General features: G+C 39.9%; 1 protein-coding gene across 7 annotated transcripts in view; it reads left to right on the top strand.

The window, feature by feature from the left end:
* znf827 (zinc finger protein 827) overlaps nucleotides 1-23,517 on the top strand; it is a 100,974-nt gene that overhangs the window by 21,341 nt on the left and 56,116 nt on the right. For all 7 annotated transcript variants that reach the window (XM_015018248.1, XM_015018258.1, XM_015018243.1 and 4 more), the window contains exons 2-4: nucleotides 12,976-14,247; nucleotides 19,098-19,270; nucleotides 20,040-20,535. In XM_015018248.1, the coding sequence (XP_014873734.1) occupies nucleotides 12,976-14,247; nucleotides 19,098-19,270; nucleotides 20,040-20,535 (1,941 nt within the window). The remainder of the gene's footprint in view (nucleotides 1-12,975; nucleotides 14,248-19,097; nucleotides 19,271-20,039; nucleotides 20,536-23,517) is intronic.

Here is a 23,517-nt window from a genome sequence, read left to right as displayed (position 1 = left end):
AAGGCGGCACTGAGACAGATTTAGGCAGAATACTGCAGAATTAAAAAAATTAAACAGTTTACACAAAAACGTCAGAATTTGCATAGAAACATGAAGATGACACCCTTAAAGACTAATTTAGATTTTTTTTTATGTGCAAAAAAGGTAATTTGGGGATTAGTGCCTCTTTAAATGATCAAAATAATTGAGATATTTTTGGACTGTAATAAGCCTAACAGGTCACTGGTTGGTAGTTTAATTGTTGGGATTTAAAAAGAGAGAAAAAGTGAGTGCTTAAATCTGGATTTATCTTCCTATATATAAGTATGTCAATGAATTTTAAGCATTGCTGCCTTTATAGAAGGAACACAGTCCAAGTGTTTTTGACAATTACATTTTTTTTCATTTTAAATTAATATTTTTGTTTTTTATTTTCAGTAATAGATTCTCTCATCTTTTGTATTTATTATTTAAGCCATCATTTCCTTTTAACTAATAATGAATGTGACCTATACCAGGTCTGAAGCTTGTTGAAACACTTCTAATATGACGTAATTTCATCTTGTACAGGAATTAAAAGCCAAAGATCTAATGATAAACTTTGCATTCATGTTCAGAATGCAAAGTGCAGATTCAGTAGATATATCACCTCTCTCCCCTAAAGCGGGCCAATCGATTTGATGACACAACTGATGTTATGAGAAGCTAAAAAAAGGAACGGAAAAATAAACCGCTGGTGGTGGGGTAGGGGGCTAAAGTGCACTTCATCTGCATTGAGGAATTTCAGAGGTCTCGGGTTGTCTCATTCTTTTCCAAGAACACTTCTCCTTCCTGTTTCACCTCTGGCATACGGCCCAAAGAACCCACAAACCACGGAGGCCAAGGCTGAAAATACACTCATGGTAATTCGCGCTACATTTCAGTACGACTCGAACCAGCAGTAAATATAGCCGCGCTGCCTGAACTCTGATCCTCGCTGAGAGGATCATCTCACCTCAGAGTATAGCTAAAATATGATCTTTTGTGTCTTTGTCAAAGGCAACAGTTGGATGAGATTATGGAGGTAGTTTAATGAGAAAAGGAGTTTGATCCAAAGTTTTCCGAATATTACAACGTAGAATGTGCTGATGAAATGTTTGTGGGTGATTTCCAGTCGCCGACTTGCACCGATTCAGATTCTTTTAGGAGCTCGACTATAAGAAAATAAAGGAATAGAATTAAAACTACATTTCCAGTCTTCCTGCCCAAATATGTCATTGATTATTGGGAGCAGAGGAGATGTCTTTGTGTGAGAGCAGTTATTGTAAACCAGAGTTTTACTCATATTTTAATCAGAGTTGACATTTTAAACTATCTTTAGCATCTTATATGACAAATTTGTTCCTTTAGAGTGGTTGGCTTTGCTAAAGCAGTGTTCTCAGACAGACACTTAGATTTTAGATTTACAAAAGACTTTTGAATTAAATTCAAAAATACTTTATTAATCCCAAATGGAAATTAAATATTGTAGCTCAAAAGTTATTGAATTATCAAAGTATCTTTAAAGAATTATTAATGATGCTGTGGGAAGGAAGCAACTCCAGTAGCAGTCAGTGTTGCAACAACTATGAAGAGGTTTCAGATTTTACTGGAGATTTCTGACGACTCATTGCCTCATGTTACTGTTATTCTTTTCAATGAGCAGCCTTCTTGTCCTACCAAAGCACTCACAGATGGCCCAGTCCTTGTTCAGCAGTCCTCCCAGCTCCAATCAGAGGAGATGTTCACTTTTGCACTTCTCATGTGTGAATCTGCCACTAGCTGTGTTGTTGTTGCCTCCTAATACGATTATCAAGTTAAAAACCAAATCAGACTCAATGGCCGTTAGATACATGTCCTAAAATGTTTCAACGTGGCAAAAATACACTTACCTTTCAAATGCCTTTATGCATTTCTCTGCTTCCACTGAGAGTTAAGCATCTTACTGATATTGAAGATATGGTATGGTGCGTTCACTGACTGTTAAAAGATTAGATTTTTATGTTTTTTGTTCCCGATCAAGCTGAAAATTGTCCAATTGTGGTTACCAGATGGGTTTTATGGGGCTTTCTGGTATGTTTTTCTAGTTTTGGTAGAACATTTAATGCCTGACAGAAACACAGTTGTGAGAATTTTGTTTTCCCCAGGATCAACACCGTGTGAAAGTAAAACATCAATTTGATGGTTCAGGGTACCAGGAGTTCAGTTTATTTATTGGACATTCATTTTACATTCAATTTTAAATCTTTTTTTTTATTCCTTTGGAACAATTCAAAATTCTTTTAACACAAAAAGAGAAATCTTCTTATGAAACTTGGCCTATTCTTTAGTTCATTTTGTTTGCTTTATTTAATTAAAATTTCTTATTTGAATTGTTGCTGTATTTTTGACATTTTTTCTGTCTTTATCAAAACAGGTCTCACTTTTAAATGAGATCTTGGATCCCAGTGAGACGACTTGTGTAGAGGTCAAAAACGTATTGAATTGGATTTTAATTTGACTACTTTTATTCATTTTGGCTTGTTTTTTCCTTGTAATATCTTGATGTCATATTTGATGTGAATAGTTTTCTTTTTTCTTTCAGAGTTTATCAAGAAGCTTTAAACTGTACAATCACAAAGTTTATTAAAATTAAATGCCCACCGTGCTTCATACCAACTTGGTTCAGCGATCTTATCCATTGCTTGGTTTTCACATTTCATTACCTTCTAGTGAAAATAACCACGAACATAAACTAGAATTATTAGGGTTTTCTGCAGTAATGGCAGTAAAATGACTGAAGGGACATCTATTTAATTTGTTCAATATGCATTTTATTGTTTGCTTTCTGGCAGAAATGGAAAGGCAGGAAGAGTTTTAAGTGGAGAAGTGATTGAGAAGTGTGCAAAAGGGATCAAGTAGGTGACAGATTATGCAAAAAAGGAAAGGGGGGTGAGCATTATCCAATGTGTCCCAATTAATGGAATTACACTCCTCCTTGGGAAGGCTGTTAGTCATTTGTTGAAAAGTGAGTCTGCCGGTGGTGCATCTCTCCCACCATATTGTCCAGCGAGCGCTTATTAAGCCAGGCCTGACCGCTGGGCATGCTCATTAGCATAGCCCGCGGCCGTGGCAAGGCCCAGTAGGGCTCAGCTGGACACTTAATTACAGCCAAAGCTTCTTCGGCACTACCTCCATGCTCTTTGCTTCCCTTCCCGTGTCCTCACCCCCCCCTGCTCAAACACCCTTAACCCACCCATCGAGGCAGAAATGTGCCCGCACACAACTGTCACCCTTGCTGCCTTGGCAGGAGAGGGAGGCTAATCATTTTGGTCATGTAAATGTGATGGCTTTAGTCGGAGTATGTTGTGGCAGTCTTTTATGTTGCCTCGCTCTGCACGGCTCTGCGGTCGCTTTGCGGTCAGCAGTCTTTGAGATTTTACTGACTCGCTGACCTACACTACCTCTCTCTGTCTCTGGGTCTCTCCCTCATTCTTATATTAGCTCATGGGCATGACTCTCCTTTTGACATCGGCGCAGTATTGATGCATCCCCTTCCAACCTTAATCGGCTAATGGCCTCTTCTTCTTGCCTGCCCAGCCAAATCAACCCCTCCCTTATTTATCCCTTTATCTCTTCCTTCTTTCCTTTGCCTTCCCCCCGCCGCCACCCTGTTTCTGCCTGGGGTCGCTGACGCCACTTTTCATGCCTACCTAAGGAAGAATAGTTTAGTACACATGCATGTTTATGGGTTCATCCGCCAGAACACGATGACTACTGACAGAAAATGTATTCTATGGTTTTTAACTCATTTAAACCTCCATGGTGGATTGATCTTGAGGGCTTGGATTATTTGCTGAACTTAACTATTCCCAAGAAATATTTGATTACCAACCCAAAATATCGTTTTTCGTAGCAGCTAGTAGCAGTATCAACATCAGAACAATAAAGTGGGTCGATGGAAACTAGACACTAAGATATCTAATCTTACTGTAAATATTTCACTGCAAAAACACAAATTCTTGCTAGTGGTTTTTTTTTTTTGTCATTTCTAGTTTAAGTATCTTGGTACACTTGAAATAAGTAGAAATGTATAGGAATATATAGACTCAGAAATAAGGTAATTAACTTACAAATAACTTTTGAGGAAACTATAGGAGCTTATAGAAAATGGGAAAATGTGCAAGTTCTTATTTGTGTGTTTATGCTGAAGATCTTAAGTCAAGCTGAAATAATTAAGAACAGTTTGTTCTCCATAAAATGCAGAAGCTTTGACTTCTGTAAAAAAATTAAGAACTTGGATTTCAACAGTACAGCGGAGCCTCGTCTTTTTGCAGATTTTCTGTGCAACCGGCCTTCGAGCTATTTGCGAAAAATCAACCTATTTGTGAATTGTTTTTGTAGAGTATACATAAAATATTTGCAAGACAGAAAATGCAACACAGGAAGTGGGAATAATAGGGCATAGGCCTACTTAACATGCTTTTGGCTGGCATTTGCAAAAGAGCCAGTCCAGGAGCTGCTGAATTAATAGTTATAAAAAGTTAAGAAAAGTTATGAGTTTATAAAGGGGGATCTCAGTTATTAGTTGATTTTAACTATTCACGGGCAGCTGCAGCCAGCATGCCTAGGTGGGACCCATGTGGGGGAAAGGAGGGCTGATATATGGGCCCCATATGGGTTTGTCCGCGGGTTCCACAATGTCCCCACATGGGTTTGCCCATGTAGGGCCACAGCCCACATAGGCGCTACATGGGCCCTAAATGGACAAAACCATGTGGGCCACCACCATATTGGGCCCATACAGGGCCCATGTGGGCTCTGGCACTACATGAGCAAACCCATGTGGGGCCATCGTGGAACCCGCGGACAAACCCATATGGGACCCATATAGTCTGCCCTCCTTTTCCCCACATGGGGCCCACCTAGGCATGCTGGCAGGGATGTTGTCCCTGTATTCATGAAATGAGTAACATTAAAAATAATCTTTTGCAGTAATGCATACAGTGATATTTCAATGACCATATCTTATCCAGAACTTACATAGAAGTGTACATTGACTAAAAACTTGATACTCTGCATTTCTAAAATGGTAATCACTAGAGGCTAATAAGCTCCTTTCTTTTTTTGCTTTTGGTTCATGCAGAAATTTTATATGATCAATGTCGGAGATCAACATATCTGACTTGATTTGTGTACATCTGTTTTAAAGCCTAAGATGGCTTGTTGTTGTCACCATTGATTCCCTTCAGTCTATTTATATAGACTCAGTCTGGACTTCTTAGGTGTCCCTCTTTGTCTATAAAGTAGTGATGCTATGCATTATTTGTGGCCCAGAAAGATCATCCTTCTGCGCTGCACCAATGAATCACTCGTGTGTGAGCGATAACAGATCCCGACTGCTGAGCACCCTGCAGCTGTTTGTCTCAACATGCAAGTCATCCCCGCCATTACACCGCTAAACGGTCCCCTTTCAGTGGCAGACGCTTGCCGCCTCAGCCCGTTTCTCTGCATCTCCATCACTCGGGGTGGCGGCCGGCCGGGGTGTGTGGTTACTGTCGCCACGCCAGCCACGTTCCAGAGGCAAAGCACTTGACTGCATCTCAGAAGCAATGCAATAGAGGGAGGGCATAAGCCTTAGAGTAACACTTGAGAAAAATGTTTGCTCCAGGGGTTTCACTGCAGTTGTGGGGGTGTAATACCACTGTTGAGCAAACAAATCTGTGTGAGTATCATGCATGTAGAACTTGTAATGCTTAAAAATTAAGCAGAGATGCCATAAAAATACAACCAATAGGGTTAGGGTAACCTTAGAGCAGTCGTTCTCAATTATTTTCATTCATGGTGCCCTAAATTTAATTATTATTGAGAAGCTGATAAGTGTAATAATTTGTCTATACAGACCACTGTATGTGTTTTTTACAACTTAAATTTTAAATTGCAGCTCATTTTATTGTGCTAAACTTTAAAACTATTTTAAGTGTGTGTGATTCTCAAAAAAGAAAAAGTCCAAATGATTCACTGAGATGTCCATTTTTATACCAAACTCGGCACAATTCAAAACTTTTTAACTCTAAACATTGATTACTTGTCAGCTTCAGCAGCTTTTTCCTTTATAAAAAGACAAAACTTTTTAAAGAATTTTGTGAAAAAATTGCAACAATATTGCTTATCCTTTAGCATATCATGAAAATTAAAATTGCATATCATATTGCATTCACAGTAAGCCCAAGGGCAGTGTAGGCCTTGTCATACTTACTGGTATTTTTCTGCCGGCTACTGACATTTACTTTATTTACATCTACTTGCCTTCATCGTTTTTCTTTTTACTTCTCCATTTCTCCTTCAGTTCTGGATACCGGTGTGGTTTAGTGAGTTACTTCTTCTACTGGGTTGACTAGTGTGAGCACTGCTGCCACCTAGTGACTGGATGCATCTTTATCATTCAATCATGTATAAAGACACTAACAAAAAAGTATTCCTCTTTTAAATTAGAGGTAGACCAATATATTAAGTGACCAACAACGTAGATCAATACATTTGCTTCTATCTATTTTTTATTTTTTAGATCTTGAAGGACCGTAGGCAGGATTGTAGTTGCTGTGGGTGTCAGGATTAAAAGCACATTTTCAATCAGTTGAAGCTGATGAGCAATAAGTTCTTACAAAACATGCATTGATACAGATTTTAAAGAGTGTTACCAGTATCTTACTTTTACATCAAGCCTGTTATAAAAACTACAACAACCACTGTTTCTTAGTTATAAATTAAGTTCAACAAATACAGTGGACCAGTTCGGTATTCACTGACTTTTCTGTGGAACAGTACTCCAAATTATTAACTAAGCCTCTTCATGAATTTTATGTCTGAACTATTAATGGAAAATGCACACTTGGGAACCTGAAATACTTGCCCACAATGCTATATGACATTTTGTTGGCTAGAGTTTGTGAAGAAGAGCATCATTCATTTTCCTTGGCACTAATTGGCTCAACACACAAAAGCAGAGATGAGGAAAACTGGAGATGTTGGCTTCTTCAGTGTAGCTAAGACGGTATCCATTGTGCATATTAATTCATATTAAGGTATATTTGATATCAGATGGCGTCTTTAGAGAAGGTCTCAAACATTTGCAGATTTGGGCAATTTTTGGGTGTCTGTGGTCCCTTATCTCTGCAAGTACCAAAAATCAATTAGCATTAGAAAATTAAGCTACTACATTATCCCCATTTTTATTCAAAGCATATGTCAGATTTTTATTTAATTTAAAATAAAATGCTTTTAAGATCCTCCTGGTGTTGAGTGTACAGACCATAAATGTGGAAATTGTAGTCTTGATTCAATTCTTTGAGATGTTGTTTTCCTGAAACTGGTAGGAGTGATTGAATGTGTGTATGCCGACATGGACTGAAACATCAGTCAGTGAGGAGGAAGCCAATACTCCTAAAGAAACTTAAAATGCCAGATTACAGTTTACAAATGCACACATTGACAAAAAACGTCATTTTTGGAGACATTTCCTCTGGTCTGATGAAACTGCAGTTGAACCGATTGGTCATAATGACCACCATTAACCCATGGTGTATGTAAACCTGTGGTTTCAAATGTATCACGGATCTGTTTAAGTACATAGAAATACATTAAGGGGTTATTTTGCCTTATTCTGAAAAGGAAATGACCCTAAAACTTGTTTTAACCAGACAACAACACCCACTTCCTTAGCAAGCGAGCATCTTTGGTCCTGACATGGTTAATGTTGTAGAGTGATCATCCCTTTAGCTCAGGGGTGTCTAACTCAATTTAACTGAGGGCCACTTCAGCATATTGGCCCCCCTCAACGGGCCTCATTGACGGTACAAATCAGGAGTCCATCCCTGCTAAAACACCCCAGACAAAAGGTTGATTCAGTTCTGTAGAGGCTTATAATGAGTCAATGGTCCAGGTGTGTTACAGAAGGAATCTGTCTAAAGTTGCAGATGGTAGCTCTGGAAAACTAGACTTGGGCACCACCAGTATAAATGTACGAAAATACAATGTTAAAAATAAATTAAACACCACCTCATGTTGTTAAATAACTGATTTTATGTATTGAAGTTTTAAATATTACATTTGAGTTTCCATGGATGTAAAATTACTGCTCTGTTGAAAAATTACAATATTTAAATCAGTGTTTAAAGGTAAGCGAACAAATAATAAAACAAGTCACATGGGCAGACATTATAGACTTTACGCAGAGATTTAGTCTCAGAGGTAACTGAAATCAATTAATTAAAAAAATCCTTTCTGAATATCATCTCATGGTCTCTGAACTAAATGCGTCTTTCTGACCAGGAGCTGATGGCGTGTTGAAGAGTTATGGACCGGACGCTTTGGAGCGTCTGGTTAGGAAGCGCATTACAAACCTTTGGTTGAAAATGGCGCATTAAATTCAAGTCTCCATTACAGACCAGAGAAAACTAAAGAGAATGCAACACTGTGTTAATCCATTTGAGGAGCCGGCGGTTTATCTTGAGGAAATAAATGACGATGCAGAAGTTAATTAGACTGTAACATGCGCTGTGCGCTGGGTGAAGTGATGCTAATTTAAGTGAAGTCGCTTAATTTAATTTATTAAAAGTTGTTGGGGCCTCAGTCAGTGGTTTTTGTCACTACGGAGAAAAATGTAGATGCATTTATCTTCTTAATTTGTGATGGGATCTGGATTCACGGTGAATATTAAATAAAACGCATAAAATGCGACTAAATAGCCGATGTTAATATGATTGTAATTTCACGGATAAAAATAGTACATGACCGATTTTTTTTTATGTTGTCGGTCAAGATAACGGATAACAAAAAAAGTCTAGCGCGACCTGCCACCAACTCACACACATCTTCATTCACAGTCTTACTTGTAAATGGACGTTTTGATGTTAGCTTGTCGATGTTTTATTCGCTGGGAAAATCAATAAGCAGCTTGAGGTGACTCTGCTGCTCTCTAGTGGCGAGAAGCCGTAATGTTGGCTGGTAATCGGAATGCATTATGGGAGATGTAGTTTGTAGTCAATTCACGCTCAAAACCTATTTTAAGTCAATCATCGGCCTATAAAATGCTGGGGGGGCCACATAAAATGACATGGCGGGCCACATGTGGCCCGTGGGCCTTGAGTTTGACACATGTGCTTTAGCTGAACCTTAATCCAAATGAAAACCTTGGGTCACACAGATTGTTGCTGTTTCTGAATAAAACCAAGAACTGCTGATGAAATGTGGAATGTAGTCCAGTTGTCCTGGGCTGGGAAAGCTTTTCTCTGGTGCCAGAAGTTGGTCCATGCAACACAGATGTGAAGCAGTTCTCAGAAGCACAGTGGTTATTCCACTGAATGTTAGCTCGGTGATTCACAGGGAAGCTAAGTCTTCAAGCATTTTTCAGTTTATGCAGTAAATGTTGTAGTTTGTAGGAAACAAAACAGCTGTTTTATGGTAAAATACAGAGTGTTTTTATTTTCTGTATACTGATAAGAAATATGATATGCCATATTCTCCCAACATTTGTAATTATGGAAACAAAAGCTTTAAGGATTTACTCACTTCTTAAAATGCATTATTTGGAAAACAGCTGTAAGGATCCATATTTGTGGTGGGTTGTAATTAAAATTTTTAATCAAGTTAATTGCAGGGTCTGTAATTAATTAATCGAAATGAATCATGTCTTAATCGAAAACCATATATTGAAATAAATTATATATATTAAAAAGAGTCTTTTTTGTTGTTAAATCGTAGACTAAATACACATATGAGCTTAACAACAAATTGATTGTTTCTGATCTGTGATTTAGGTTATTCAACCATCCGATTGGTGGATGTGCTTTCAAGTGTTTCAGGAACACCTGTTCATTTATAACTTGCTTTAAAAAAATAATACTTTAAATAATACTTTAGAAAGTGGATTTTTGATGCCGACATTAGCGTCATCAGGGTCTGTTCTTGCTGCATAATGTTTAGCACTGAGATGCTACTTTTGGCGTTAATAGCTTCGCTGATGGGCTAACTCCTTCTTGCACAACTTGACCACAAAAGTAGTCTTTCCAGCATCCAGTCAGATTTATTTGAAGCAAAAATTAACCCCCAGTGGGCCAAGAGAAGTGGCTTTGTCAGCGAATATAAGTAACTTGTGTGTCAGACTTTTTGGATTACGCACCATAAAGGTTCCATCTTAGGACTTTCGTACGTTTAAAAAAACTAAACTAAACTATTAACTGTTTAAATTTTCTATTCATTTAAGTGCCACTCTTTATCAAAATAAAACAAAATCGATTAAATAAAAAAAAAATTTAAATCAAAAAATATTTTCGATTAAATAATCAAAAATATTTAATCGATGTTTGAGTTGATGTTCTTAATCGATTCAAAACATTGAATCCTTCAGTTTAGTTTCAGTTTTGCTATTTGAATGTTACATCCACCAAGTTTGTGACACAAGACCATAAAACATTTTCATCAAAACAGGCCAGAAGCATAAAGGTTCAGATTTAAGTTGATGTTGCATATAGCTTCTATTTTTTCCCTCCTTACACGTGAATGGCTTTTAGCAGCAGTCGCGAGCACACGGCTTGGCTGAAGTGCCCTTAGAGGTTGGGCTGGAGACCTCGACCCTGGAAAATGCCAGTTTGCCCATGGGGGTGGCTTGCCTGTGACACACGAAGCTACGTTAGTGAAGTTCATTGTTGCACTTTAGCACTCAGCCAGGAGTCTGGTGGTGCAGCGTCGCGCTCCGCTGTACCTAACCCCGGGATTTTAGCGTGAACTCAGGAAGGAAGAGAGTTCAGCCTTAAAGCTGGAACCTCAGGTCAGCAATCCAGCCATTTCCCTCTAACCATATTACAGCCATTAGTGACTCTTACTGCTTTTCGCATGTCACATGGAAATAGGTCAAGGCCTGGCCTGTATGACTCACTGTCTCTTTTCCCCCCTCTCTTTACTCTTGCTAACCATATTCAGGTGGTAAAATGGCTGCAAGGAGCATGGGAAAGGATCAGGATCAGTGCATTTACTTATTCAGCTCATATGTTGACTGCTAATAGTGAAAGGTCAGGCAGTATCATTCCTGTCAACACAAGCTGCATTGTGTACGAAGTTAGGGAATCAGATGTGAGATCCAGTGTTTCTCCTGTAACTACAGGATATATATTGGAACTGTAAAAGTGTTGGAGATGAGAAAATATGTGAAAGTGTGTGTTTGATATCTGTAGCAGCTGGAGAGCAGCGGTCATCGTGGGTTGGGATTCTGGCCACCCTTGTGGACCTCGGTGAGCTGTGCTGGCCAGATGTCAGGCAGCTCTAAAAAGAATCCCAACAGGTTGCCTGGAAACTCCTTTCCCTGTAAACAAAGAGCTAACCCACCAGGCCGCTGTAAAGTTCACCAGGGTTAGACCAGCTTTGGTGTGCAGATACACCAATGTTTGTGTTTTTAGACATTTTGGGCAAAAAAAAAAAACAAAAACTAAAGAGGATTTTTTCTTTTGCTTTAGTTTTCTCATGAATCTCTGTGAATTGCTTTCTGTTTAATGTTTGGGAGGTTGTGTACAGTAACCCAAAATGAAAATGCCGGTTTTGACACCCCACTTCACCCGGACTAGGTGCTTTTGACTTATTCTTATGGAGGTTTGTTAATATGTATCAGGAATATTCACTTTTCTTTGTTCGCCCTTGTCTGGCAAGCTGTAATGTTTTCCTTATGAATATTGATACATGAAGTGTATATTAATGACCCTTGGTGACCTTAACCCTATCCTTATTGGCTCCCTGGTGGTATCTGCAGGCTCATGAATATTAATCTGGTTCTGTAACCTCCATTACCCTAATCTTCGCTGTCTAGCCTCCCAGAAGGACCCGTTGTCATGGTAACCCCTTTACCAGGCTCTTCCTGACCGAGGGTGGGAAAAATATGTTTAAAAAAAAAACAAAAAACAGAAAAAACTCAATTACACACAAAAAAATCTCCAATGTGCTATCTGGAATACTTTTATACCACTAACCTGTTTGTGTTTCTGAAAGGTAAAATTTTGTTTTGATTTTAATAAAAAAAATCATGTTGACATCAGAATCTTGAACAAGAACCACAACCTTTGCTATATTGTATCAGCATTCAATGTCGTACAAAACAACATAAAGTAGTAATTTGTGGAGTTGCATGAAAATAATGCATGGTTTTTGATATTAAAAAAATCAGAAACATGTGGTGTGCAACCACCCTGACTTAGTAAAACCACGTCTTTATGTCTCAAATGCATTTTTGAGGAACATTTTTTGGACATGTTGAGGAATTATGTACATTTGTACTATTCATCACAAAATACCTACAATGTCTAAAAATTCCTAGATGGAAATTAGGGCTGCAGCTAACAATTATTTTAGTAATCAATTATTCTTATTGATTATTCTGATGATTAATTGGATGAGAAAATTGCCACTTTCTGCAGATTTTTCATTTAACCACTTAAGCCACTTTACACAAGAGAATAAATCCATAATGTTACAAGAATCAAGAATACAGTCAAATTAAGATAAACTAGAAGTAACATGAGGATAATGTTACATTATTAGCAGAATAAAGTCATGATATTATGAGAGTGATGGTAGTAACTTGATAAGAACTCACAAAAACTAAAATGAGGAATATTGTAAAGTTATCCTTTGGTATTGTTTTTACAGATGAGGAAATACTACACATCAGCATCAAATTATTATCAGCAGCGACTTTTTTGTCATTAAAACAACTTTTTTCTTGTAATTTTAGAGTGGGACATGATTTTAGAAAAGAGAGAAATTATAGATTAAAATCAGGTCTTGCATGAAAAACACATTGTAAGCCATATCACCCAACACAATTAATATTAATACATTTCATTTTATTTCATTTTCTAAGCACTCAAAGAAGCTTATCGTGTTGTAAATTAGTTTTCCAACAGACTGCTTGTTACATCTGGTGAAATGGTTTTATCTTATGTCATTTTGCAGATGTGGACGGCGATGAAGAAGAGGGCCCCAATGACGGTGCGGTGGAGGAGGAAGGCTGGTTTGGGAATGCCTCCGACACGCGCTCCGACTCGTCATCATTTGGCGACACGCAGGACGAGCTCCTGCTGCACAGAGCCTCCTCTCCTGAGGACCAGTCTGGGATCGGCGGCGGCTCCGTGGATCATGACACCTGTGGAGGCGAGAGCTCACTGGGCTGCCCGACACCCGTCCATCGTGCCTCTTTGGAACTTCTTGGCCTGGATGGAAGTACATTCTCGGCCCAGGACACTCTTTCCTCTGTTGTGTCATCGCTATATGGCGAGGCAGCATCTCGAGCCCTGGGGAAACCACTCAGCAGCAACCTGCGGCGCCTCCTAGAGGCAGGCTCGCTCAAACTTGATGGTGGAGAGGTCCTGGGTCGGTCATCTAGGGGAAATGCTGGCGGAGAGTCCCCTCCGATCGCCCTAGCTCCACCTTTGACCCTTTCTCCATCTTCCCATCATGCCCAGCAGTTAAGTGCTCTTGCTCGAAAACTGGCAAACAACAACAGTGGCTCAGCCTCACCAGCCTCCTTGGCACCCTCAGTCACCAACATAAAGCAAGAGCCCCTTGACCCCTTTAACTCTGTCACCCCCACCAATGGAAGCGGCTTTGTGTGGGCAGGCGTGGCCGACAAATGGCCGCCGGCCTCCTGCTCTACGCCTTGCGGCTCCAGCTTGTCCCCAGATTCTGCAATCCAGAAGTTAAAAGCGGCAGCTAACGCCGTGCTTCAAGACAAGAATGCCGTTGCTTCCTCCTCAACGACCTCTTCCTCATCCACCTCCGCCTCATCCGCAGTGCCCGCGTTGGGTGGGGGCGGTCGAGGAGATGATGTGGTGCGATTTGATGCCTTCAACTCTCCGTTCAGCCCGCAGTCAGCGAGCTCCACCCTCGCCGCTCTTTCCAAGAAAGTGAGCGAGAGGACCCAAGGCTCATCGACAGCCAGCACAGTGTCGGACCACCAAACCTCGGCGAGCTCCTTCCTATCGCTCGTGTCAATTACCACCTCCTCTGCTGCCTTGCTCAAAGAGGTGGCAGCCAGAGCGGCGGGAAACCTACTGGCAGAGAAGAAGGACGGTTCCCCTTTGTCGACTGTAGGAGTCCTCCAAGAGGACGTGAAGCCTCTGCTGGACAAGAACCAGAAAGCACCGACGCCCACTACGCCAACGCAGAGCTTAGAGTTATTGTTACCGTCTACGCCGAAGGGCAGAGGCAAACCAAACAACCAAGCAGGTAATCTGAATGTAAAATAATATTATGTATGCTATTGGTGAAAGACCTGGCAAAATATTATCATATTTTCTGGACTATGTCACTTCAGATTATAAGTCACATTTATTTATAAATTGGCAAATGTGAAGGGGCCCTCATTCATGTTGAAAGGTTCCAGTGACACATTGTGTTCAGCTAACAAATGTACGGGACCTGTTGGCTTTGACTTGGAAGTCTGCTGGCTGTTTCTGACTCACCAGTGTCCATGCTCTACATCTGGGTCAGGAACGACTCCGCTCCACCAGTATTCTGACAATCTGTGCTACCTCATTAGGTTTTCCTACCGTAGCTGGTGAAGTGCGCAGCAGAGCGGAGACACCTGCAGTAAATCCAGAATGATAGAGAGGCTGTTGTGTTTATTGAAGTAGTTTCACTAAGAAGCGCGTGAGTCCCACGGTTGGAGATGTAATTGTACAGATCACAAGCTTCACAGCGCATTATTTAAGCACCAAGCCCAGTAGCCGTGTTAGGCACTGCAACTGAGAAGTTAGTTGTGTTACCTCTAAAGCACCAATCATAAATCTTAGTTTTGCTACACCAATACACTATTCAGTGGAAGCTAAAACCAGCGCTTATGTAAGTATACTCAGTACTGCACAGTCTATATCATTAAAACTCTTATTGTGACGTTCAGAAGGAAGTTGTCTGTTTTCCTGCTGTGTCTTGTGCACTTACTTAAATACTTTAAAGTATAAGTTGACCCTCATTTACAGTCCCTGTAGTCCAAACTGAGTTAAATGGACAAACTGTTCTAGAATAAATCCCTCATATATCGGGCTAAATGTTAATTTACCAGCTGGTGGCTGCTGAACACACAACCAAGCGTATTTATATGTTGAAATGATTGAGATTATTGATTCCCAAACTCTCTGCCTTGTGACCCACAGAATAAAAATGTAAGAGGTCCTTGACCTCAACTCTTGGTTTAGCAGACAATCATTCCTACTGAGTCAGTAAAAAAAGTGGTTCAGGGGAAACACAGTCAGCAACAGCACCCAATATATTGACCAATATGTTGCTTTTATTTGTTCAAGTCTTATTTTATTTTTTATTGTCTATTAAACTATTTATAAAACACACATAGCTATTGTTAGTATGTAGGCTATTGTCTCAGGAGAATCTCAAGACCCTGCATTTACATAAATGTGACCCCAACTTTGGGAATTACTGTTCCAGATAGTCTGTGCAAGATCATAGAATAGCTATGGATAGAATCTGCCTTACAGATCGTCTCTATGGTTTAACAACATTTTCTACCTTCCAGTCCTTCACAATATCAACCTAAACACAGTTTAACCCAACATTATTTGGGTTAAACCTTAAATCCATTACTGATTTGAATTTGAAATTTGATAGGAAATGATAGAGACATCAATCAAATAAGTTTTGCAAAAGTTTTTTGTTTTTTTAAGGGTTTTTTTTTTTTTTTTTTTGCATTTTTCCTGTATTTTTTTTTTTATTATTTGTGGTGATGAGCTCGAAGACTTTGAGTTGGAAGGTCCCCTTGCTGTCATCCAAATCTTTAGGTCCATCTCATTAGATTCAAGTCAGAACTCTGAATAATTAATATTACATTCAGTAAGAAGAAATGTTTGCACCACAAATCGGCATCATTTGGTCTGAGTTGCTTAGGTCTGTTTATTCATTGACTTAACATATTTAAAAGTGTTGTTAATGATAGATTCCATCTAATATGGACTTTACCTTCAAGACAATGACAATCATTTTTGCTCCTACTAAAACTGTCATCCGTTTCCCAGAGAAAGCACAGCTCTGAACTTCTCTGACATGTTTTCTCGTGTTTTGTCATAGTTTTGCTCTCACTTCAGCGGCGCCGCAGTAGCAGTGTAGCCTCAGCTTCAACTGTCAGCCGAGCAGAGAGCACAACCGAGAGAAAACAGCCCTGGCTGGCCTTACAGTATGGGAAATGGTCTGCGGGCGCAACGGGGGGTTCCGACTGAGACCTCGCTGCCTCCCCTAAACCAGTTCGTTTGCGCTCGGATGTGCCTGCTGCCAAAAGGGGGTCGTCAGTGTGTGCTCGGCACAGCGGGGCGCCCTGGAGTCCATATCCATCTCAGCAGCCTCCTCCTGGCTGCAGCCCCCCTCTTACCAGAGCCCTCTGCACTCATCAGCACAGTAGACTTAAGGCCAAACACATCATACTTTCCACTGACTGGATACAGATGCGTGCACACTTTTTTCTTTCCCCAACCCTCTCTTCCCTTCCCCTTTCTCTCTTTCTTTCTCTCTGTGTGTGTATTGCTCATGCAGTATACTTGGCAAGCATACACTCAGATGTAGACACATAACCCAAACAATGGCGCACACAAGGATCTCGCTCGGGACTCTAAGTAGTCTTAAGGGAGAACCAAATGCTTTCAGAGAGATTGATGGGCACTTTTGAGGGATTGTGTCGCAACCCCGCCAAACCTAAAATGGCTGGATCAAATTGACTTCAGACAGATGAAGGAATCGATGTAATATTCTGTGATCTGCATGCTAAAAAGGGTGTAGGGGTGGGGTGGGGGTGGGTCTGCTCTAACCCAGGCTGCCGTCAAGGTCGAGCAGCGCTGTAAAAATGCAGGTAGTCGTTTGGTCGCCAGACTGAAAAAATGTGACCTTGATTATCGACTCTTGTATCTTGTTTTACTGTCATCCCTCGCCAGTTTGACTGTAAAACTGTGTCGCACCGTTTCTTCCTCCGATACGCTATGGCTCCAAACATGTTAAAGACCAAACTCCCAAACTTTCCTCCTCCTGTGTTATTTCTGCTGCAGTCACCTTAACTCTAAGAAAGCAGGGCTTCTTTCCTTCTTTTTTTTTTGTTTGTTTTTTTGCATCCTGATTCTCTCTCGGGGAGAGGTTGGGCCGCAGATGGCGGTTTATTGTTGCAAATAGGCAGTCTCGAGGTTTTACACCTCAGGTCAATGAATGGCTGAGCGCAGTAATTTCACCAAACACTGATTACCAGATGTTTTTCAAGGAACGGCGCTGGAATACTTATGAAGCCATCCTGACAGGCCCCTTGTAGAATTTGTAATGCAATCATGCCTCTTTCTAATAAGACCAATTAAACAGTAATGGATGCCGGATATGAAGCCAACAACAATAATCGAGACACTAAAATATGCCTGAGTTTTCTCTCTCTCTCATTGTTCCATTTGCTTCTAGCTGGCATTTCCCTTGATGCGTCCCATCATGAGGTGTACAGATGCATTCTCCTACTTCATTGCAAACAGTGCTGGCCTCATTTATTGCACATCTGATAAAGAAATGTAAAAAAATCTCTCATACGTTCACCTTTTATTGAAGCAGCAAGATCTCACACTTAAACCTTGAGAAAGACCCAACTTTTAATTGCATTATACTTATTTAATTTGATTAGAAATAACAAAACTACCACAACTATTGGTGCCCTTCTCAATTTTCTCCTACAATACTTCATGAGGTCAAACACGGAGAGGGGCCTTTGATGAACTGTTTGGGAAATCAGGATTTTTTTTCACCATTGCATAGTTCAGAGTGATGACAGCATGCCCAAGACCGCCATCTTGTTTGACAAGCATGTTTAATATTTATTTTATATTCGGACTTTGAATTTAGGTCAACTCTACAGCAGATATAAGGGTTAGGCAAAGATTTTGTGTTTTTTATTTATTTAATAGAATATTGTCATAATATTACAAGAATATTGTGAGAATGACCACACAGAGGAAAGATGAACATTTCATGAAGTTGTGGCACAAATGAAGTTATACATTTATGCCACTTCCATTTGTGGTACTAAATCGGATACATATAGAAAAATTTTCAAGTCGATCAGAACGAATGTCGCATTTTGTTTGTCTTTTACATCAATGACATGAAACATGCATCATAATTCTTCACCAGACGAAACCGGATGCTGTAAATGTGAATGTAAAGAATAACTCAGTGCTAAGCTAATCCATGTCATGCTATGGTCTTGTGGTGATACTGTATGTTCTCTCATTACTCAACAAATCGATCCATAGAAGGTGACATCGATTTGTGCGCTGCTATTTGACATCTTCTGCACATGCAGGTTGCTTTGGGGTCGAAAACCGTTCACACAGAAGTCTGATTGTGGTTGCATTTAATTAGTAGCATGAACCACTGTGCAAAATATCAAAATGGAGCATCAAAACCTGCAGTGTGAACTTCGTCTCTCATCCAGTTAGCAAACACTTCTTCATTAAGTTTGTGATGGTAGGACACCTAAACAACCTGTAGATGTGGTTGTTGGTGGTACTTAGTGACCCCAGGTTGATGTTTTTTGCTTCAGGATCTTCAGAAATGATTTTTTTTTTTTTACCTCCCTTATCATCCTTCTCTGTTTGTGTGGTGGCAAGATAAACTTGGGTCATCATCCAGCCCTGTGGCCAGAGGGGATTGAGAGAGAAATGGGTCTCTGTGACGCGCCACATTTATTCCCCGGGGAAACAGAAAGTCATAGATTACTAATTAGATGTTCCTAGAAACTTGATTGCTGCATTGTTACGGGCGATTGTGCCACTGGCGGTTTTCTTAAAAACAATTATTTCAGAATATAGGATTTTCTTTTCCACGAATTGGTTTCATTAACGGTTTAGTTTTTCTGCATCTTTAAGTCTGACAGTTTCTACATTAATCAGTTTGTAAAGTTTTTTAAACACTTTCACCCTGTTGGTTCCGCTTCTGGCTACTAGAATGTCTTTGCAAAACTAAAATAGCATTTCTGCAGTAGTAAAAAGACAACAGAGCTCATTGCATGTCGACTGCAAACACCAACAGTGTTCTTCTCTTCCATTCAGGCTCTCCTGAGGATGGCGGCAAACCTTTCCAATGTCCTGTATGTGGACTGGTCATCAAACGCAAGAGCTACTGGAAGAGACACATGGTCATTCACACAGGCTTGAAAAGCCATCAGTGTCCACTGTGTCCCTTCCGCTGTGCTCGCAAAGACAATCTCAAGTCTCACATGAAGGTTGGATGATCTTCTGTTTTTTTTTTTTTTTGTTTTTGTTTTTGTTTTTATCTCAAATGATCTGAAATTGGTGCCTGTGGGATTATTTAAACATGTTTGCCAGTATAATATCTGATGGCAGTCGTTGATTGTTCAAATTTTTCCCTGAGTGATTTCTTATTTCTTTGTGTTTTTATTTCATGGTGCAAAATAATAAATGTTTGAAGAATTAATATTCTTTGTAGAGATCCATCCATCTGTTCATTCATCCATTCATTTATCCGTCATCCATGCGCTCATTCATCCATATATCTGTTCATTTATCCATCCAACCATAAATCTATTCAGTCATTCATCTATCCATTTGTCCATCCATTCATTAATCAGACCATCCAAGAATTCAACCATTTAGCTGTTTTTCATTCATTCATTCATTCATTCATTCATTCATTCATTCATTCATTCATTCATTCATTCATTCATTCACTCATCAATAATTTCATCTGTCCATCCATAGGATGGATCAGTCTGTCCATTAGTAGATGGATATCCATCAATCCATCTTTCAATCCATCCATCATACCAGCAGTCAATTCATCCATCCATTCATCAATCAATCATTCCATCCATTCATCCGTTCGTCCATCAGTCCATCCATCCTGCCATGTCAACAAAATTTGTTGAAAAGGCAATGAGGACAAAAAGAAAAGTGTGGAGTTTTGACGTATGGAGTGAGGAGTAACTGGTCCTTTCCACTAATTTGTTTCCTGATTCTGTCTTCCTCTTCCAGGTACATCAGCACCAGGATCGAGGCGAGACATTTCAGTGTGAACTTTGTCCCTTTACCTCCTCCCGACACTTCAGCCTGAAGCTTCACATGCGCTGCCACCAGCACTTCCCTCGCACCGACGTCAAGGTGAAAGAAGAGCCCACCACCGACACGGAGGGCGAGGGATCCCTGCTGGGCGACGGCAGCACCAACGACCTCAGAGCGGCCGAGGCATCGCCGCTGCAGGCCGAGGCCCAGCAGCAAACCTCCCCTCCGAACGAAGCGTCTTCTAATCACATCCACGTCAAGGAGGAACCTCAGGAGAGGGATCTGTCCGTACTCTCTCCATTCAGCATTTGCAGAGACCGACCCGGCAGCAGCACCAACTCCCTTGACCTTCCTGGAGTTGGTATCGGAGTTGGGATGAGATCCAGTCCAAGTGGTCCAACCACAGCCTCGCTCTTTAGCCCCGACATCACTACCAAAACGGCGACTGACCTGCTTATGAAGCTTTCAGGTGAGCTGAAGTTTCTTTGTTTTGGTAATATAACAATAATGCATTACCAAAATGACTTCTGTATCATTTTGGGACATTTAGTTGGGTTATTATGACATTCCTATTACTAGTTTTCACTATCTGAAACCTACTTTGAGAATATTTATCTTGAAGATGTGTCAAACATGACAATTCAACAATAAATGTTTGAAAAAGATTCTACAAATTTTTACAAGGGGTAGAAATCATTGTAGGGTGTCCTTAAAAAGTCTTATATTCATGTGTCTAAATTTAAGGCCTAGTAATGTCTTAAATCCGTAAGATGAAATATAAGTTGGCTTTAAATACGCTAATCACAGGTTTTAAATTTTGTGGTGACAGGACTATTTTTTTCTCATTCTGTGTAGTTTATTTTTTTCATGGGATGTTTCTGTCAGGCAAATGTTTGAGTTGCGAACAGTGGAGACTATCGCTAACTAGCTTCCAACATACCATTGCTAACAAGCTGGCTAGGTTTTTGCGTCTATCATGAATATATTTAATGTCAGGTTGGTGGCAATAAATTTGTCTTTGTCACTGGATTTGTTGCCAACTCATATGATTCTACATGCATTCTGTCCAAAAAAAGCTTAGCACTGCTTCTATATAAAATACACCTTTTCTTTTCTTTTACATTTCTGTTGTGTTATACGTCTTAAATTTCATTTATAATAGTCTTATGAAGTTGGTGAAACCTGCAGAAACCTTGCCACAAATTCAACTTCTATATCACAAAACAACACATCAGTTCCTCTGTTTGTGAAAACTTCATACTCCCATTTGAATGTGAAGAAGCGGCCAGGTTGCTGCTGATTGGTTCCACTTGATTAATTGATTTTTCAGGATTAAAAATGACAGCACTGACCTTAGAAAAACAACTGCTGCAGACCAACAAGCTAGGAAGACAATTTTCTAATTATTTGCAGACTGTTATTCGGAAAAGAGAAAGATGTTTTACAAGTGGGAAATATTTGAGAGCGCCAACAGCTTTCCCAGGAGTTTACAACTTAGCAGAGTTATAGTAGAAAAGTTATTGTTCCTGCCTGTAACTTCTCAACACAATGCAAATTTACATTTACTCAGTTTCTTATTTTCTGGTTCATCTTTAATTTATCAATTGATTGAATTCCATGATTTTAAAGTTACTTGATACGGGACTTCTAGAACAATATCCTTTAGAAAATGAGACTGCCGATGTACAATGGCTGCTGGAAGAGACAAGTGTTTTTGTTTTGTTGTCTTGCCATCCAGAAACCACTTGCTTCATACTTGTTGGTTGTGCAGGAGGCTCCACTTCTGCTTTTCAACGATGTATGGTTGTACAATTGTGCAACTGTTTGCAGCCATTTTTACATCCGAGTTTAAGCATCGAGTTGTGTGGGGCGTGGCCAGCAGTAGCTTATTTGGACTTAAAGTGACCTAAAACAGCTCATCCTGAAAGAAAATAGGCAGAATTGCACAAACTAAAATCTCATCATCTTAGAATAATTTTGTGCAAACAATTTGGTGAACATATTTTGCATAGGCCATAGACCTATTCTAACATGATCAGGGAAGCATAATTGGTCATCTTTAAAGGGTACAAACTGCATCAGTGACAAAAGGCAACCTTGGTGGAGTTCAATTCTCACCAGAAACAAATCCAAATGCCAGCAATATAGACCAAGCTTTGATTCAACAGCGGAACATAAGGGCCGTCACTAAGGGTTCTGGTACCAGAACATCTCCAAGTCTATAAAACACATGTAGACTGGTTGGACAAATTCCCATGCATCCTCCAGTACCTGCTGAGGGAGAGGAGCTGATTAGTGTTTCAGGATGAAAACTGCACTGTTCCCCCTGAACCCGAGACTCAACGATCTGGCGCACAGTGGCTTTGTTTCTGTTAAATTTGTAATGACAAAGGGGAATATGATACTTCATTTTTTTAGGCGTTAGCTCTAAGGCCAGATAATTTGTATTATGTCCAGATAAATATATCCCTACAGCTAAAGAAGTGTACTCTGTTGTTGGTAATTACTGTAATCATTTCCTTTTAAAGAACTCATGAAGTAAATGTAGTTTTAACATTAATAATAAGAAAAGGGAGGCATTTTCTTCTAATCTTCATTGTTTCAGTCAAGACTGCAGTTTTGATATGTTACTGCTTGATTTTGAAGGTAATCAAAGATCAGAAAATCAGAGTTTTTTGGTGCAAATCTGGGATTGTTCTATGGAATAAAGCTGTTTACACCTGATCGCATTGTATGAGATGCATTTGTTTTTGAAATGGAGGACTGTTGAAGCATTTCACACATACCTTCAGGTGTAGCAAGGTTCACTCATTGCCTTGCTTTTTAGAATATTTTCCATTATTGTTGTGATTAAATAAGAAATTTCTCTGACTTTTAGAAAACAAAATCTTGATTTGACACTTAGAGAATTCAAACACTCTTTTTAGCTAGATAGGAGCAGGTAGCTTTCCAGCTAAGAGTGTCAACATGATAAAAACGGTACAAATATTCCAGCTGCAGCGCCCCGCCAGCCCACAGCAACACTGGAATAAGCACAGGAGGGGGAGATCTGGTTCTTCAAATCCATCTACAAAACTTGGCACATCTGAGTGGTCAGTTCATGTTGAGTACGGCCGGTCAAGACACATCTAAGTCAGTCCCTCCTTCTGTCATGCTGTTGCCGAGCGAGGCGGAGGGGAAAACACGATCTTGGCTGTCGATCTAAGCCACTCATGGATGTTTTTTTTCCTATTTAAAAACCATGGCTCAGCGGCTCTTAACATCAATTTTTAGGCCTGCATGTTTTGTTTTTGTTGGGTAAAGTGCAAGTCACCATCAGCCTCCCAGCATGTGATGTGTGATTAGTAGCAGTGGGATGGGATGGAAATCCTAAAAAGATGGAAATCAGCCACTTTATGTAACGGTGTGCAGCCCTAATTAATGATCTGATTTATGAAGAAAATGTCTGCTG

Source organism: Poecilia latipinna, unplaced genomic scaffold (assembly GCF_001443285.1).
Source record: "Poecilia latipinna isolate Pla-1442-1.1 unplaced genomic scaffold, P_latipinna-1.0 Scaffold78, whole genome shotgun sequence".
In the NCBI taxonomy this organism is placed as follows: domain Eukaryota; kingdom Metazoa; phylum Chordata; class Actinopteri; order Cyprinodontiformes; family Poeciliidae; genus Poecilia; species Poecilia latipinna.
The sequence above is the reverse complement of the archived record's forward strand: the minus strand, read 5'-3'. Positions and strand labels throughout refer to the sequence as shown.